Source organism: Typopeltis vanoorti, chromosome 5 (assembly GCF_054136105.1).
Source record: "Typopeltis vanoorti isolate ZY-2024b chromosome 5, IOZ_Tvanoo_1.0, whole genome shotgun sequence".
Lineage (NCBI taxonomy): Eukaryota > Metazoa > Arthropoda > Arachnida > Uropygi > Thelyphonidae > Typopeltis > Typopeltis vanoorti.
In genome coordinates this window covers 159,394,139-159,413,793 of record NC_143553.1, presented here as the reverse complement: position 1 = coordinate 159,413,793, position 19,655 = coordinate 159,394,139, and the positions used below count along the sequence as shown (strand labels likewise).

The 19,655-nt window shown below is 37.6% G+C and overlaps 1 protein-coding gene across 1 annotated transcript in view; it reads left to right on the top strand.

Annotated features, from left to right (window-relative positions):
- LOC150106997 (adenylate cyclase type 3-like) overlaps positions 1–19,655 on the top strand; it is a 398,311-nt gene that overhangs the window by 236,064 nt on the left and 142,592 nt on the right. The window contains exon 16 of the mRNA XM_090392870.1: positions 10,920–11,078. Within this exon, the coding sequence (XP_090248996.1) occupies positions 10,920–11,078 (159 nt within the window). The remainder of the gene's footprint in view (positions 1–10,919; positions 11,079–19,655) is intronic.

Below are 19,655 nucleotides of genomic sequence, written 5' to 3'. Positions count from 1 at the left end.
CGTGTTGCCTAGGTATGATAATGATGAGCTGAGCAGAAAAGCGGTGATATTGAATGGCATAATAGCAAGAATGTGTGACAAGAGAGGACTGGTATATGTGGATGCTTGGAGTGCATTTGAGGAAAGAGAGGAATTGTATGCGAGAGACCGTTTACATTTGAATGAGGAAGGACGTAGGCATCTGCAGAGATTGCTGTTCTGAACGAGTCAGTGTGTCCCAGGGAGGATGATTGCAGGGGTGGCCTCTTGTGGGAATGGATACTTGGGAGAAGGGAGACAATGTCAGGTAACACTGAGCCCAGTGGAGTCTAGAAGGGATAATGCTGGGTATAGAAACAATGGCATTTATATGCTTTATACTAATGCCAGGAGTATCCGGAATGAGGGAGAGGAATTGGTGGTGCAGATAGCATCAGCCTGGCCAAAAATTATTGCGATCACTGAGACGTGGTTGACAGAAGGGGATATAACAACAGGAATAGAAGTCGCTGGGTATAGCATTTTTTGTCAGGATAGGAGGGGAAAGCGTGGTGGCGTGGTACTACTTATGATAAGTGATGACCTATGTCCTCTAAGAGTGGAGAATTTGGAAGTGAGACAAATGATTTTCAGAGCGTGTGGTGTGAGGTAGAGGTAGGCAAGACAGGATATTTAGTGGAGTGTTGCTACAGACCAAGGAGCACAGAGGATGGGGACCAGGAGATGTTTAGACAACTAAGTTTGTCAAGTGCAACAAGAATGATTGTTATGGAAGATTTTAACTTCAGTAGTATAAATTGGAGAGAGGAAGATGCATGTAGCAATAGGGGAATGGAATTTCTAGAATTCTTGAGGGACAAATGTCTTAGGCAACATGTAACAGAGGGAACAAGAGGTTCAAAAGTTTTGGATTTGGTTATAGCATCAGAAGAGTTGATAATAACTGAGTTGACGTCTCTCCCACCAGTTGGAGAGAGTGACCATATGGTGTTGGCTTGAAAAATGAATAGACATGCAGGAGTATCAAAGAGATGGGAACTTATGTGGAATTATAAGACAGGTGATTATAATAGTCTTAGACGTCAACTTCGGGAAGTTTCATGGAGGGAGGAATTGGAAGGCCGGGATATCACTAGTGCGTGGGAAATTGTGAAAGAATATTTGTTATCAGCAATGGTAAGTTGTATACCACGAGTGAAGAAGAGGACGCAATTTGGAGTAAAGTGGATGACAAACAATATTAAACAGGAATTGCATGCGAAAAAGAGGCTATGGAAAAGATATAATGAGACAGATGAAGAGATGCATGAGGAATATAAGACACAGGCCAGAAGAGTGACTAGTGTGGTAAGGAAAGCGAAACTTGAATATGAGAGGAGATTGGCCCTAAGATCCAAAGAAAATCCTACGGAATTTTTTAGCTATGTGGCCAGTAGGAGGAGAAATGACTGTGGAAGAATGATATTGTGGGATAAAAATGGGAATAGAGTGACTGATGCAGAGGACATAGTGGAATTGTTCAATGAACACTCTATTAGATTATTTTATCATGGAGGACCCAATTTAAATAGTAGAGGGATAGAGCAGGTTCGAGGTTTAGAGGTGCAGGAGGAGAATGTGTTCCACATACTGAGTACTCTGGATGTTAGTAAAGCTGTGGGACTGGATGGTATTTCACCACGAGTTTTGAGAGAATGTGCTAGGGAATTGGCAGTGCCTTTAACATGGCTTTTCAATGAAAGTCTGGCTTTGGCAAAGGTGCCCAGGGAATGGAAGGAAGGTAAGATAGTGCCATTGCATAAGGGTGGTAACAAACTGGAAGTGTCTAATTATAGGCCAATCTGTGTGTCATCAGTAGTTGTTAAGATCTTGGAGAAAGTAGTGAGGGACCATATACAGCATTGGGCAGATGAGGGTAATGTTATCTGTGAGAATCAACATGGATTTGTGAAAGGACGCTCTTGTTTTAGCAATATGCTAGCCTTTTATAATAAAGTTACAAGAACATCAGATGAGGGAAAGGCATATACTGCAATTTTCTTAGACTTGGCGAAGGCATTTGACAGGGTGCCACATGATAAGCTGATATTTAAGTTGCAGCACATTGGTCTGGATGTCAGATTGGTCAACTGGATTCAGTATTGGCTGTCTGATAGGTATCAGAGAGTTGTGTATGGTGGAGCAGTTTCCAGGAGGCAGAGGGTTACAAGTGGGGTCCCACAGGGCTCAGTACTAGGACCTATATTGTTTAACCTTTATATCAATGACATAGCCAGTGGATTGCAGGGGGATATTCAGTTGTTTGCGGATGATGTGAAGCTGGGAAGGATTATTAGTAATAGTGCAGATGTGGTAGCCCTGCAAGAGGATTTAAATAAGCTAGATAGATGGGCAAATGAATGGGGATGTCAGTTTAATGCAGCAAAATGCAAGGTCTTGAGGTTTGGGAAACATCGATGGGATGCTGCATACTCTATGGGAGGAGTTATACTGGAGGAAATAGGGGAGACAAGAGATCTGGGGTTGATGATTGATAGAAACCTGAAGTTTAGGGGACATATTACAAAGGTGGTGAAGGTAACACAGAGGATTGCTGCTATTATGAGAAGGACACTGACCTGCAGAGATAAGAGGGTTATCATTCCGTTGTATAAGTCTCTGATCAGACCACACTTGGACTATTGTTCTCAGATTTGGTCCCCAGGATTTGAAGGGGATAAATTAACTGTGGAAAGGGTACAAAGGCGGATAACAAAGATGGTTTCAGGACTGTACAAGGATAGTTATGAGGATCGGCTGAGAGAATGTGGACTGCTGAGTTTGGTGGATAGAAGAAGGAGAGGTGATATGATTGAGACTTTTAAACTGTTGAGTGGTGGTTACAGGGTTGACACTGGGGAGTTCTTTCGCTTGGTTGAACAGCGGGAAGGAGTGATGACAAGAGGCCCATCCCTGGAAGTTACGAAAGGAAACTGTGAGCAAGAGGGTAAGAAGTGGTTTCTTTGTGTGGAGGGTGGTTGAGACGTGGAATGCATTGCCTGATAGATTGGTGGGAGCAAGATCGGTCAGTGAGTTTAAAGAGTGGTATGATAGACTTTGTGTTTCTCAGGGGGGGACCTCCCCTCGATGAGTCTTGTGAGACTTTATGTCTTAGGAAGGACCTCCCTCGATGAGTCTTTTGACTGCTTGGAGGCCTGAATAATAATAATAATAATGATAATAATAATAATAATAATAATAATAATAATCCAATAAGAAGCAAAATTGTAATAAACAACAAAGTAATAGAGGAAGTAAGTACATTCAAATATTTAGGAAGCACAATGTCATATGAAAATGAAGCTGTCAAACTTTTTAAAAGTAACAGGTATTATAAATAAAATTTTCAAACCGATTATGTGCAAAAACATACGAATAAGAATCTACAATATAGTAGCTGAACCTACCTTATGGCAGTGAGATATGGATAATAAAAAACGCAGATGAAAGAATTGAATAATCCAAAATTAAATTTCTGCTCAGAACTGAAGGAGTCACGATAATGGATAAAAAGAAAAGCAGTGAAATTGAAAATAAACTTGGAATTACAAACTTCCTAAATGAAAGAGTTATTTGCTGTTATTTGCTATAGAGAAATATGGAAAGAACACATACTGAGAATGAATAGAAGCAGAAAACCTAAACAAATTCTAAATTACCACCCAAAAGGCACCCAATGCTGTGAAAAATCCTTAAAAAGATGGAATTGAGTCCAGAACAGGCCACTTGGCCAATAAGCCTGGAAAGGAAAAAGAAGAAGAAGAAAGGTGATATGGGAACTGAAGATAAATGTATTTCAGATGTCTGGAGTTATTACTTTAAAAGATTGCTAAATGACACAAGAAGTGATAGAAAACATTCAACGGGAATGCTGTGGAAAATCAGCTGGGGTTGATGACATTCAACCAGAAATACAAATGCAGATATTCAGGGACAAGAGACTGCATAATTCAGAGAACAAAAATACAAGATCATACGAGTAGCCAATTAAATTTCCTGGTGTAATGTATGGTGAAGTTATTATTTTTCAATTTTATTTTTTAAATTTGGATCACATTTGATAACTTGTTGGTAAGATGGAAAATATTATTATTTTATAATTTTAATTTTCTTAACTTAAAATTTCAATATTTTTACTCTATCTTCAAAATAAAAATAAATCAGTCATATTTGAAACCACTTTAATAAATATAAAAATGAGGAAGCACATCCCTTCCTGTAAGATATTAGACATTAATGAACTGCTGAGGCATTTAGAACATATGCATGAATCACATTTAAAAAAACAAGGCTGAGGACAATACAGAACTTTCAAATAGCTCAAAAAGAATCAAGACTTATAGTTTTAAACTTTGTAAAAGTAAATCAAGCAAGATTATATCTAAACGGTGGGCAAAGATGTCATATAATATATATCATGTCATATAATGATATATAATAATGATATATGATGTCATATAACTTTATTTATAACAAAGTTACAAGAACATTAGATGAGAGAAAGACATATACTGCAATTTTCTTAGACTTAGCGAAGGCATTTGACAGGGTGCCACATGATAAGCTGATATTTAAGTTGGAGCACATGGGTCTGGATGTCAGATTGGTCAACTGGATTCAGGATTGGCTGTCTGATAGGTATCAGAGAGTTGTGTATAGTGGAGCAGTTTCAAGGAGGCAGAGGGTTACAAGTGGGGTCCCACAGGGCTCAGTACTAGGACCTACATTGTTTAACCTTTATATCAATGACATTGCAAGGGGATATTCAGTTGTTTGCGGATGATGCGAAGCTGGGAAGGATTATTAGTAATAGTGCAGATGTGATAGCCCTGCAAGAGGATTTGAATAAGCTAGATAGATGGGCAAATGAATGGGGATTTCAGTTTAATGCAGCAAAATGTAAGGTCTTGAGGTTTGGGAAATATCGATGTGATGCTGCATACTCTATGGGAGGAGTTATACTGGAGGAAGTAGGGGAGACGAGATCTGGGGTTGATGATTGATAGAAACCTGAAATTTAGAGGACATATTGCAAAGGTGCTGAAGGTAACACAGAGGATTGCTGCAATTATGAGGATACTGACCTGCAGTGATAAAAGGGTTATCATTCCATTGTATAAGTCTCTGATCAGACCACACTTGGACTATTGTTCTCAGATTTGGTCCCCAGGATTTGAAGGGGATAAATTAACTGTGGAAAGGATACAAAGCCAGATGACAAAGATGGTTTCAGGACTGTACAATTTTGGTTATGAGGATCGGCTGAGGGAATGTGGATTGCAGAGTTTGCTGGATAGAAGAAAGAGAGGTGATATGATTGAGACTTAAACTGTTGAGAGATGGTTACAAGGTTGACACTAGGGAGTTCTTTTGCTTGGTTGAATAGCAGGAAGGAGTGATGACAAGAGGCCATCCCTGGAAGTTACAAAAAGAAACTGTGAGCGAGAGGGTGAGGAGTGGTTTCTTTGCGTGGAGGGTGGTTGAACCGTGGAATGCATTGCCTGATGGAGTGGTGAGAGCGAGAATGGTCAATGAATTTAAAGAGTGGTATGATAGACTTTGTGTTTCTTAGGGGGGACCTCCCCTCGATGAGTCTTGACAGACTTTATGTTCTTACGAAGGATCTCCCACGATGAGTCTTTTGACTCCATGGAGGCCTGAATAATAATAATAATATTTTATTATTATTATTATGATTCAGGCCTCCATGGAGTCAAAAGACTCATGATGGGAGGCCCATCCTAGGAAACACAAAGTCTATCATACCACTCCTTGAACTCATCGACCGTTCGTCCTCTCACCACCCACATCAGGGAATGCATTCCACAGTTCAGTCATCTTCCATGCATTGGAGGTTTAATGGAATATTTACAGCACTTGGAAAGGATTAAATACTAATTTTAATGCTTCCAATATTTCTTCTCAGTCACTGAGACATCTTCAAGGATTACAAATAACTCTTATAACACACACACACACACACACACACACACACACACACACACACACACACACACACACACACAAAAGACAACATAATATTAAATAAAATTTGTGGGTGAATCTGAAGTCCTGTCTAGGTGGTGCACCCTATATAGGTGTTTGATGGTGGCCTAGGATGTAAAATGAGACCTCTGACTATTATTGCTTCCCAAATTTTGAGAAATTTTATGCATCCGTATTTATTTAAGTTCGGTTGATTTCTGAGTGCTGCAGCAGATTCTAAAAACAGTCTTTCCTTTTTAAATTTATTATGGTGGAACATGGTGGTTTTCTTCTAGGAGATCCTGTGGGTTGTATCCAATACATCGTCCATGACTAAACAAATACACATAATAACCACAGTAATAAGTTTTAATAAGTAAATTGTTCATCCTAAGTATCAAAGGACATTGCCATTACAGCTAATTCAAACAGTACTAGGAATAACATACAGTTAGGGTGCATGATGATGTCCTTTGATACTTAGAATGAAATATTTACGTATTAAAACTTATTACTGTGGTTATTACGTGAGTTTGTTTAGTCATGAATTTTTCACAGGTTTCATTGTACAATAAATACATCATCTGCAAGGCTAAATTGACCACAGTTATGATTGTAGATGATCAATCTGGTCAAGATAGTCAATACATGGTGAATACATGGTCTGCGAGGTTAGCCTGATCATAGTCATGATTGCAGATAACCATCTTTCTTATTTGCTTCTGCACCCTTTCCACAGTTGATTTATCCCCCTTCAAATCCTGGGGACCAAATTTGTAACAGTAGTCTAAGTGTGGTCTGATCAGGGCTTTATACAATGGAATGAGAATTCTTTTGTCTTTGCAGGTCCTGTCCTTCTCAGTATTGTAGCAATCCTTTGGGTTACCTTCACCACCTTTTCAATATGCTCCCTGAATTTCAGTTTTCTATCAATCATCACCCACAGATCTCTTGCCTCCCCTACTTCCTCCAGTACTGCTCCTCCAATCGAGTATGCTGCCGCCCAATGTATCCCAAACTTCAAGATTTTACATTTTGCTGCATTAAATCCTCTTGCAGGGCTGCCACATCTGCACTATCACTAATAACCCTTCCCAGCTTTACATCATCTACAAACAACTGAATATCCCTTAGCAATTCATTGACAGTGTCATTGATATAAATGTTAAACAATACTGGTCCCAATACTGAGCCCTGTGGGACCCCACTTGTAACCTTCTGCCTCCTTGATACTGCTCCCCAATACACAACTCTCTGATACCTACAGTGTTGTTCTTCAATCAAATGACATGAAAGTTTTTAATTTAGGATTAATTTATATACCTAGAAAATGTTCTCAATTGATATTCAAAATATTGTGACTTATAAATACAAGACTTTGGAATAATTTAAAAAAAAAATGTATTGTATCCATGACAACAGATGGAGTGAGAATGAGTTTTCATGTCCAGAAATTTGGATGTAATAGCTCAGCTGAAAATTTACTCGGCCTTAATCACGATGTTATTCATTCATTCTTTCAGCAGTTATAAAACTATAATAAATTATATTAATTAAATATATAAATTAAATGATGGATAAGACTTAGAAAGGCTTAATAGAATGGAATGAAGTACCCTATCTTAAGATAGGGTACTTCAGAATGCCCATTACAAACTTCTAGAGTACGAAGGGGATAATAATAAATTTAGCTTAATCCTTTATCCAAGTAAGCAAACAAAGTTTGTGCCTGAACTATCTTCAGGACTCAGGCAACTCGTAGTAAAGGTGGACCAAGCTCTCATCACTCCTTGTCTTAGTATCTCCCATAATACAAAGCACATCTCCTTGCAGACATGTATAATGCTATGCATTAAGGGAAGGGCCACTACCCAAACTGGTTTCGACCTTTATTAAGGTCTTGTCAGTGGGAGCCAGACCCAGAGGTGGTGATACCAAGGTGGAAGCAATGGAGAAGTCATCTTTACCTATACGAGTTGCCAAAAGGTGTTTCACCTTATTATTAAATTACTCTGGATTTAGAGAAAGATGTTGGAAGTTTTTTTTTCCACTTGGTTAGACTATAATAAATTTAGTTTAATCCTTTATCCAAGTGTAAGCAAACAAAGTTTGCACCTGAAGTATCTTCAGGACTGAGGGAACTCATGGTAAAGGTGGACCAAGTTCTCAGTCCTGAAGTGGGAGATAAATTTTTATATTTAGCTGTTTGTTTACATACTACAAGAAGGTGCAAATTTACCAGATAAGTGAGATGTATATGCATTGTACACTTTGATTTTTCAAAGGCCTTTGATAGATAGCAACATGGCAAGCTTGTAGCTAAACTGGAATGCATGGGATTGGATAATAGACTAATGAGATGGATAAGTGATTGGCTATCAGTTAGGATCAGTGGGATGTGTATAGGAGACTGACATTCCAAAAGAGAAAAGTCACTAGTAGTGTGTTATAGGGGAGAGAGGGGTCTGTTTTGTGACCATTATTTTTTAACTTGTATGTTAATGATATTAGGACAGGTTTAAGTGGAGATATGCAGCTGTTTTCAGATGATTCAAAGTTGTGAAGAACTATAGAGCAGATATTCATGCCCTATAGCAGGGATCGACAAAGTAGTCGATGTGGCTATCCAAGGGGTCGATAAATGTCTAGGGGTCAAAAGGGGGGTCAATAAACATCTAAAATGATTTTGAGTAACACCTGGTAAACATGCAACATCGACTGGCTGATCGGCTGAGCCAACAAGGGAAAAGCGCAACTCTCCCCGATGAAGACATCTAGAACAGAGACAATCAGGCTAGTGCACGTTTATTGCCCACAGCTATCAGAGTGGTGTTCAGTGATCTGATAACTTTGAATTTACTGTGTAATTTTTTTAAGTTATACCCATAATGGCAGTCCCTGATAGCAAGAAGTATTATATGTGAAATATTACTGCAGTGGCTAGTGACGGTGCACCAGCAATGGTTGGCAGTTACAAAGGATTTGCATCCTTACCCAAGAGAAAGGTTCCCAATGTGCATACTGTTCACTGTGTATTACACAGAAACTATCTTGTAGCCAAGAATCTAAGTGGTAAACTGCATGCTGCCTTAAAAGTGTATATCAGGTCAGTGAATACAATTAAAGTGCATCCTCTGAATTCGTGACTGTTTACAATGTTGTGTGAAAAAAATGATGAAACCTTTAACCAACTTCTTTTGCACACAGAGATAAGGTGGTTGTCAAGAGGTGATTCCTTGCAAAAACTTGTTGACTTGTATGACTCCACTGTTGAGTTTCTTATGGATGTGGACCAATCACTATGTGATGAGTTAAAAAAGCGTAAAAAGTGTAAAAATCATCTTTTCTATTTGGCAGACCTATATTCAAAATTTAACGAAATACAGAAACATCTGCAAGGTAAATGGATGTTACAATTATTCAAGCCCAAACAATCCTAATAGGCTTACAAACTAAAATAGACCTATTTAAATCTTCATTGGCACATAAATATTACAGCTATTTTTCAAATTTACGGCAACTGGAAGATGAAGAAGAGGGAAAATTTTCAGATTGTGACCTAGAGATATACATAAATCACTTAGAAAAATTAAAGGAAGATTTTAAAGTCCGTTTCGAGAACTTGGAGGAAATGCATGTACCTAACTGGTTTGTTACACCGTTTGATTTGGAAATACAAAATGCAGACATTGAATTTGACTTACAAGATGAGCTATTTGATATGTGTGTGGGTCTCAAAGCTAAATTCTTGTTTAAAAACAAAAGCCTCAGTGACTATTGGAGCAATGTAAATACTAATAATTAATACCCCAAGCTTAGTGCAGCAGTTGAATCCTTTTAACTTGCATTCCCAAGTTCATACATGGTTAAAGCAGGCTTTAGCCATGCAAATTCGCTTTTAATGAAGGAGAGGAACAGAATGAACCTGGAAGAGCATGGTGACTTAAGGCTAAAACTCACCAATATCCAACCAAATATTGATGCAATGACTACTATTCAACAAACACATCCTTCTCATTAATCATTCCAAGTAAATCGATAAAATGTAAGTAAATTTTTAATGTTCTTTATAAATTTCCTTAAATTTGTTATCGAGAAGCAGTAATGAAGTAAATGGGTGAAGGAATTATTATTTTTAAATTGAGAAATTTATTATTGATAACATTTATTCATTTGTTTAACATGATTGAGGTTGATGAGGGATTAAGGATTCCATGAAGGGGTCTAAAAATGGTCGATAAAGTTTGCTGATCCCTGCCCTATAGGAAGATATGAATAGATTGTTTGTTTGTTTGCACAAGTGAGTGGAACTACCAGTTTAATGTTGCAAAGTTTAAAGTCTTGAAATGTTGTAAGCAAAGATAGGATGCAGGGTATATAATATAAAACTGTGGTCACAACGGATTATGGCAGTGATGATGAGGAGGACTCAAACATGTAGAAGCAAATGGGGTTATGATTCTCAAGATCTTCATAGAGGGAATACAAAGCTTTGTGAATAAAAGAAGGAGAAGAGATACGATTGAGACATATAAGTTGGCAAGCAGTTGATACCAGATTAATGTGGAAAAGATTTTTCATAGAGGGAGACAGGGTTAGAACAAAATGTCATTCCTGGAATTTGTATGTGTGGAATTTGTGGCAGAGAGTGAGGAGAACGTTGTATGGACAGTGGTTCATGAGTGAAAGGCATTGCCTGAGGGTGTGGTGAGTGCTGTTGAAGGCATAGTTCATTAACCTTTCTGCATAAGAGTGGGCACTTCCCATGAGGCTTTTGACTCCATGCAGGTTTGATGTTAATAATAATAATAATAATAATTTGCAATACTTTGCTTTGTTATTTATACACTTCTCAGATTAATAATATTTATAGTACTTTTAGAAGTTATCCTTTAATGATTTTTTTTCCCTGATAGATGGAACTGATATCTCGGCGCCTCTTTCTATGGAAAAAGGAAGCTGAAGAGCAGAAGGAAAAGGTTGCTGATATGAGAAGAAAAAATGAGGCTTTGGTGTACAATATTTTACCTCCGCATGTGGCAAAACACTTCCTTGGGCAAATGCGAAAAGATGAAGTAAGAATTTAAAGGAAGCTTATACAATTTTACATGTATGTAGTTAATTGAATTTTGTAGAATTTCTTTAAATAGTCATATGGTCATTTAAATTCCTAGGCTGATTGGCTGAGTGGTTTTTGAACTCACTTTCCAACCAACTGGCTGCAGGTTCGAATTCTGTTGTTGGAATGGATGTTTGTGATTGTCTTTAGGTCGTAGTTGAATGGGATCACTTGGCGTAAGATCATTATCCCACTTATTAGAAGCCTGAAGTTGCTTGTAAAAGTTCATGTTTGGTTTCTAGAGCAGAGCTTCGGGATTAAGTAAAATAAATGAATAAAAAATACAAAGAAAATTTTTAAAAGTAATAAAAAATAGAAAAATATCTTTAGTTTACCAACAGTAGTGATGTATTATAAGTTTACTACCTCTTGTGCATGAGAGCAGCAGCATAACTAGATTTTATTACCCTTGGCAAATTTATAGTTAAGCATCTTTTATAGTGTAACTAGTTCAATAACCAGTAAAACATTCTGCCACTGACACTTATATGCCTGCACCCTTGGCAATGCTAGAGCATTCATATGCCTCTGATTTTATGTGAAAAGGATCATGTCCACTTTACACAGAATCAGGGAGCAGCAAGATATAAGAATACCTCAAAAACTTGAAAACTGTATTGTTATGCTAGAATTTCTGTTTGGGCAAAGACATACCAAATTTCGTATACCTCCATTATATATAAATGTAAAATTACTGTATAATTTCATTATTACTTTATCAATTTATTAGGCTTAGGCAAGCTAAAGTAAGTAACTGCTCTTAAGTGCTATAATTTTCTGAGCAAAAACTATGACTAAATAATAAACTAAATAAGGCACTATTTTGTATAAGAATAAACAGTATATTAAAGTCATAAAAATTTCCAAATTCCTTTTATAATGCAGGCAATAAGCTAAACGCCTTTCTTATCACATCAGATTCTCAGATTCTTTCAGTGGTGTAATCTAACTGCCACGATGTCAGACATTCCGTCCATTGTCAATTCAATTTATTTATGCAAATATCAATTGTTCATTACCATTCATGCACGTGCACTCCATTTTTGCAGTTTTATGTATCTACAACTCTCCATGCAGAACATTTTATCCTCATACCCCTTCTCCTTGCTAATAATACTTTAAAACAATTTCAATCGATGTCTTTTTGTTCTTAACTCCTCCTGAAACATCTCCATGGTATTCATTAGTGAGCTCATTTCAACAAGTTGTCTGAATTCTATCACATCTTCTCCTCTTATATACTAACTTCTGTTGAAGATTACATTCTTTCAATCTATTTTCGTAGTTCATGTTAAATTAGTCCGAAAATACATAGCACAAAGACACAATATAGGCTTGACTTACAAACTTAATGTTTTGTCATAATCTAAACATCCACCAAGTCAAAATTTGCTGCATGGTATTTTAAAATAATTTTTTTATTATGCTGATATGACAACAGACTTAAAAAATGTTTTTCTAACTGTGTGAATCATATCAATCCATCCATGAAAGGTTGTAAAGTTATTATTATTTTCTTAAGACCCATTGGTATCAAAGACTCATCTAGGTGGTCCTTTTGTCATACACACAGCTCATCACACTGTGCCTTAAACATATTCAAATTCTCAGTAGACACAATGCTCTCAGCCAAGGCATTGCAATCATTCAGAACTCTCCATGCAAAAAACCTGCTTTTCATTCCCTTGAATACACTCTCCTTATACAGCTTCCAGGGATAACTACTTATCCTATCTCCAACCTCCCACCAAGCATCCACATATTCTAATCCTCTCTTCTGACACATTCTAGCTATTATGTTATTTAATATTACTGCTCTTCTGTTCAGCTCGTCACTATCATACCTAGGCAACACACACACACAATCTTTCCTCTCTGCATCTTCTTTCGTACTACCTCAAGCAAGAATCTCATATCTCTAGCTGCTCAATTTACATTACCTCTCAAGTCATTTGTTCCTACCATCGCAATTATCTCATCCACCCTTTCACCCATCTTAATTGCCATAGCCACACTTTCTATTGTTCCTCCAAGCAAACACTCCTTACGCATCCTATCTTGCACACCATGGGTCATTGAGTCACCATACATTACAGCTTTCACTATTCCCTCTCTTCCACCTATCCTATTTTCTCCTCTTCTATCATTTTCATAACTCTCTCTCATTCCCTCTCTTCTACTGTTCCCATTCTCTCCTCTTCTATCATTCCCATACCTCTCTCTCATTCCCTCTATTCCACTTATCCTATTCTCTCCTCTTCTATCATTCCCATACCTCTCTCTCATTCCCTCTCTTCTACTGTTTCTATATTCTACTCTTCTATCATTCCCAAACCTCTCTCTCATTCCCTCTCTCCTACTGCTTCTATTCTCTAATCTTCTATCATTCCTCTTCTATCATTCCCAAAACTTTCTCTCACTCTACTCTGATTCGCCTTGCATACATCTCTTCCATTCTCCTAATCTCATCTTTCATACTTCTTATCTCGTTCACAAGATAGTCACTGCAAGTTAGTCACTCGTACTTGCCATTCATTTACCCAATCAAAACCATATCTCTGTAAATTTCACAGTCATTCAAGCCTTCCACACTCCCGACTCTTATTTTCTCATTCATACTTCACTCGTCATTCTCTCCTATCACACTACTCGTCTCCCGACATTCATTTCCCGTCCCTGAAGCAACTAGGTCAGTTATCAAAATATCTAATTCATTGATTTCCTCCCACTGTCTGCATTTTGCGCATATACACACTCCCCCTTCTCTCATCCGCCACATATCCAACTCCCAGGAAGCATACATGCCACAAACACTGCATGCCAGAAAGTCTTTTATTATGTTATGTATAATAGAGTTCTTAAATGGTGGAGGACTTGGTGACACGCCATTTGTGATTGCAGCTGCATCTGCCATCATTCCTTACTGCCAAGTAAGTAACTACTAAAGTAATCGCCAGCGAAAACTTATCTTCTCTTCCACCGCAAATGCTGCCGACTAACTGTTTCAGTTCTGTATATTATCGAGTGGCCAGCCTGCAGAACTGTTTTTCTGCTGTACCAGCAAATAGGTGAAGGTCCATGCCCACTACAGTGAGATTGTTATGTCATTGAGAGTATCACACTCACTACATGTGGGAAGAGTGGGGGGGGGGGGAGAAACCAGAACCCTTGCTCTAGTAACCAATCATAGCTGTAGCCAGTTCAGGTCTCTAATAAGCAAGGTGGTGATATTTCACCGGGCGATGAAAGACATCTACCACCTATGGTCTATGTTGAAAGTTTTTCCACTTGATTATACTATAAATTAAAGATGCCAAGAAGTTAATATTCTTGGTTTAATCCTTTATCTAAGTGTAAGCTTAACACGCAAACTTCGTTTGCTTACACTCGGATAAAGGATTAAACAATTTATTTATATATATATAATTTATAATTTAACCAAGCGAAAAAACTTCCTACATCTTTCTCTAATCCAAAGTAATTTAACAAGGTGTGATGCCTTTTGGCAATTCGTATATATAGAAATATAACTTCTTCATTGCTTCAACCTTGGTATCACCTCTGGGTCTGGCTCCCACTGAAGAGACCTCAATAAAGGTCGAAACTGGTCTGGCTCTCACAATAACTTATTGTGAGAGCCAGACCCATAAGAGATACCAAGGTTGAAGTAATGCAGAAGTCATATATTACCCATATACTAGTACAAGTGATGTGAAGTCAGTCCATCTTTGCCACGAGTTGCCCCAGTACTGAAGATACTTTAGGCGCAAACTTTGTTTGCTTACACTTGGATAAAGGATTAAACTAAATATATAATTTATTAAAAAAAAAATAATTTCTTGGCATCTTTAACCTTGAGGTCTAGTTGGCATTTCCTCCAACTAGGGAAGGCATACTTTTTTTTGGCACAAATGCTCGTCATGTTCGCTAGAGCCCCGTTTGTGGAAACAGATTATACTGCTGGAAGGTTGGGATGACTTGACTGTGAGAGGCTATATATTGCACATCGACATACCTTTAGTAGCCCAAAGATAACTAAAACATCACCTCCCTTTAGCAATCTATGCTGTTCATCAAAAATAATACCACTGTTGTCAACCCAATTCTGGATCCTGGTACTCACCAGCCTCTCCAACACTTTAGCCATTATAAGCCAATCTGTGTATTTGGTGTAGTGTTCTGTGGTACTGTGTATTTGATGCTTGAGTTTTGTCACCTCCCTTATGAAGCAGTACAATCTTGCATTGCTTCTGCTCCTTTGCAACTTGATCCAATGTAAGACTGATAATAAACAAATATGTCAAGGCAGATGTCAACTCCCTGGCACATTCCTTCAGAAGATGTGGTGATATATCAAGTCCCACAGCCTTATTGACATTAAGTTTTCTTAATCACAATCAGTCTCTTCTTCTCATCATCCACTGCTCTCAAACTCTCCATGATGTCACATTCACAAGGATGAAAAACCTTTATGAACTGTAGATTTTTTTTTTTTATACTTGGTTATACTGTAAATTAAAGATGCCCAGAAATTACATGTTTGGTTTAATCCTTCATCCAAGTGTAAGCAAACAATGTTTGCACATGAAGTATCTTCACAAATGGGCTACTTTTATATAGAGGCTAATGACTTCACATCAGTTGTCTTAGTATACCATAGTGCAAAGAACACCCTTTCAGATGTGTATAATGCAATGCATTATAGGAAAGACGACTACCCAGACTAGTTTTGACCTTTATTGTGAGAGCGAGACCCAGAAGAGATACCAAAGTTAAAGTAATGCAGAAGTCATATATTACCCATATACTAGTACAAGTAGTCAAAAAGTGTGTACAACTTATTATTAAAATACTCTGGATTATTGATGTTGAATGCTTTTTCACTTGGTTAAACTATAAATTAAAGATAGCAAAATATATTTTTGGTTTAATTATTTTTTCTTCCAAGTGTAAGCAAACAATATTTGCACATGAAATAGCTTCATGATTGGGCTACTTGTATAAAGAAATAACGACTTCATGTCAATTGCCTTAGTAAGGCAATCTGAAAGGGTATATGCTTTGCATTATGGGATATTAACGAAATTGAAGTGAAGTCAGCCTCTATATACAAGTAGCCCAGTCATGAAAATACTTTTATGTGTAAACATTGCTTGCTTGCTTACAATTGGATAAAGGATTAAATTAATAATACAATTTCTTGTGAACTTTATGAACCAGGGGAAATAATAGTATGTTCAATAAATTTGTTTCCTCACTTAGAGTTGTTTATACCATGAAGTGCTATCAAGAATAATCAATAACAACTAAGCGTATACATATTCCTTATCTCTACTTGTTAGTGTGTTCTTCAATAACAAAGCAACCCATGTACTACCTTGAAAACCTTAACAATATGCTCTCTTTATTTCCTGGAATACAGCCATTAATGTGGTACACAGCTTGTAATCATTTTTTACCAAAATGTTTAACTTAGAAAACAAAGTTCATATTAAACTGGTATCCATTATCTTTTGCCCATACTATCAGTCTATTTAAATCACCTTGCAAGCTTATATGTTAATACAAGCAGCTGAATCAAGCTGGGCTACTTGTATTGAGTAACATATTAAATTGCTGTTAGAGCTACAAATGTTAATGTTGATATGGAAACTTTTTTGCAATTAATATTAATATTTGCTGAGTTTGTTACTTTTTTAATTTTTTTGGTTGCATTTTTTTAGATTATTTGTTGTTGAAGAGACTTTGTAATATTAATTTGTAATATGTTGTCTTTCATTGTTCATGTGAAGGAAAATTTAGAGTGGGGCATGCAATGGGAAGTAATGATTCACATTCATGCTTCCCCTAATATAAAGGGAACTCGTTCTCCTGTCCATGCATGGCCTCATAGTTTCCTCTGCATACCACCACATGTTGACTCCCACCAAGCAGAGTGAATAGCATTATTTTTTCGCTAGTTGGGTAGCCTCCTCATTCATTACTATCGGATTTGGTCCTGAGCTATCTAGCAGCTGGTCTGTAAAGCTGTTTTATTGCTATACTTTTGCATTGGATCTCTACACTCTGTTAATTTGTTTGACAAGACCATGCAAGATTTCACTTGGACTGCATGAGAATGGAGGAGGGAGAGAGAGAGAGACAGAAACTAGATCCCCTTACTCTGAAGACCTAACACAGCAACAGATATTTCAAATCTCCAATAAGCAGGATGTTTCAAACAGAAATGAAAGTTGCCAGGTGAAACACTATCCTGACCAACTAGAATACCAATTGGGCATCCACCAACTAGAGATCTAGTTGAAAGTGCCAATCAGATATGTTAGTAGCAACAGGCTATACCAGAAGAAAATGATTGACTTGGAGAGGCTATATATTTCACATCATAAACCTTTTAGTAACCCAAAATTGCAATAAAAATAAATCTGCCATGGGTAACAGCAAAACAGAAAAAATGTCATCAGTGATCCAGCCAAACAGTGTGTTTTAAGGAGTGGTATTTAACACTGATTGAAGGAATGATTCCATGCAGAAGTTTTTCTGTGCAAGAGGTGAAGGTGGAAGGAATAGCATGTTGTGTGCAGAGAGTTAATCGGATATCAGAATTTTTTATTCACTGGTTTTTCTGGGATTCAAAGTGAGATAGGATATGGAGAGAGGAAGATGCATTTAGCAATAAGGGAATGGAATTTCTAGAATTCTTGAGGGACAAATATCTTAGGCAACATGTAATAGAGGGAACAAAAGGTTCAAGAGTTTTGGATTTGGTCATAGCATCAGAAGAGTTGATAATAACTGAGATGAGATCTCTCATACCAATTGGAGAGAGTGACCATGTGGTTTTGACTTAGAAGATGAATAGACATGCAGGAGTGTCAAAGAGATGGGAACATATTGGGAATTATAAGGCAGGTGATTATAATAGTTTTAAACATCAACTTGGGGAAGTTTCATGGAGGGAGGAATTGGAAGGCTGGAATATCATTAATGCTTGGGAAATTGTGAAGGAATATTTGTTAGCAGCAATAATAAGCTGTATTCCACAAGTGAAGACGAGGAGGACACATTTTGGTGTAAATTGGATGACAAACAATATTAAACAGGACCTGCATATGAAAAAGAGGCTATGGAAAAGATATAAGGAGACAGGTGAAGAGCACATGCATGAAGAATATAAGACACAGGCCAGGAGAGTGACTAGTATGGTAAGGAAGGTGAAACTGGAATGTGAGAAGAGATTGGCCCTAAGATCCAAAGAAAATCCTAGGGAATGAATTTTTTAGCTATGTGGCAAGTAGGAGAAGAAATGACTGTGGAAGAAGGACATTGTGGGATAAAAATGGGAATAGAGTGACTGATGTAGAGGACATAGTGGAATTGTTCAATGAACACTTTTATTGTTGTATTTCATCTTGGAGGAGTAAATTTTAATACTAGAGGAATAGCACAGGTTTGAGGTTTAGAGGTACAGGACAAGGACGTGTTCCACATACTGAGTACTCTGAATGTCAGTAAAGCTGTGGGAGTGGATGGTTTTTCACCATGAGTTTTGAGAGGATGTGCTAAGGAACTGACAGCTCCTTTGACCTGACTTTTCAATGACCAGACTTTCAATGAAAGTCTAGCTATGGGAAAGGTGTGCAGAGATTGGAAGGAAGGTAAGATCGTGCCATTGCATAAGGGAGGTAGCAGACTGGAAGTGTCTAATTATAGGCCAGTTTGTGTGTCATCAGTAGTTGTTAAGATCTTGGAGAAATTAGTTAGAGATCGTATGCAACATTCGACAGATGAGGGTAATATTATCTGTGAGAGTCAACATGGATTTGGGAGGGGGCGTTCTTGTTTTAGTAAAAGGTATATATTGCCATTTTCTTGGATTTAGTGAAGGCATTTGACAGTGTGCCACATGATAAGCTGATATTTAAGTTATAGCACATGGGTTTGGATGTCAGGTTGGTCAAGGATTCAGAATTGACTTTCCAATAGGTATTAGAGAGTTGTGTATGGTGGGGGCACTTTCAAGGAGGCAGAGGGTTACAAGTGGGGTCCCACAGGGCTCAGTATTGGGACTTATATTATTTAACCTTTATATCAATGACATTGTCCATGGATTGCAGGGGGATATTCAGTTGTTTGTGGATGATGTGAAGCTGGGAAGAGTTATTAGTAATAGTGCATATATGGTAGTCCTGCAAGAGGATTTGAATAAGCTAGACAGATGGGCAAATGAAGGGGGTATTGGTTTATTATTATTATTATTATACAGGCCTCCATGGAGTCAAAAGACTCATTGTAGGAGGTCTTTCCTAAGAAACACAAGTCTATCAAGACTCATCGAGGGAGGTCTCTCCTAGAAAACACAATTTCTATCATACCACTCCTTAAATACATTGACTGTTCTCGCTCTCACCACTCCATCAGGCAATGCATTCCATGGATCAACCACCCTCCATGCAAAGAAACCAGTCCTCGCCCTCTTTCTCACAGTTTCCTTTCGTAACTTCCATGGATGGTCCATTGCCATGACTCCTTC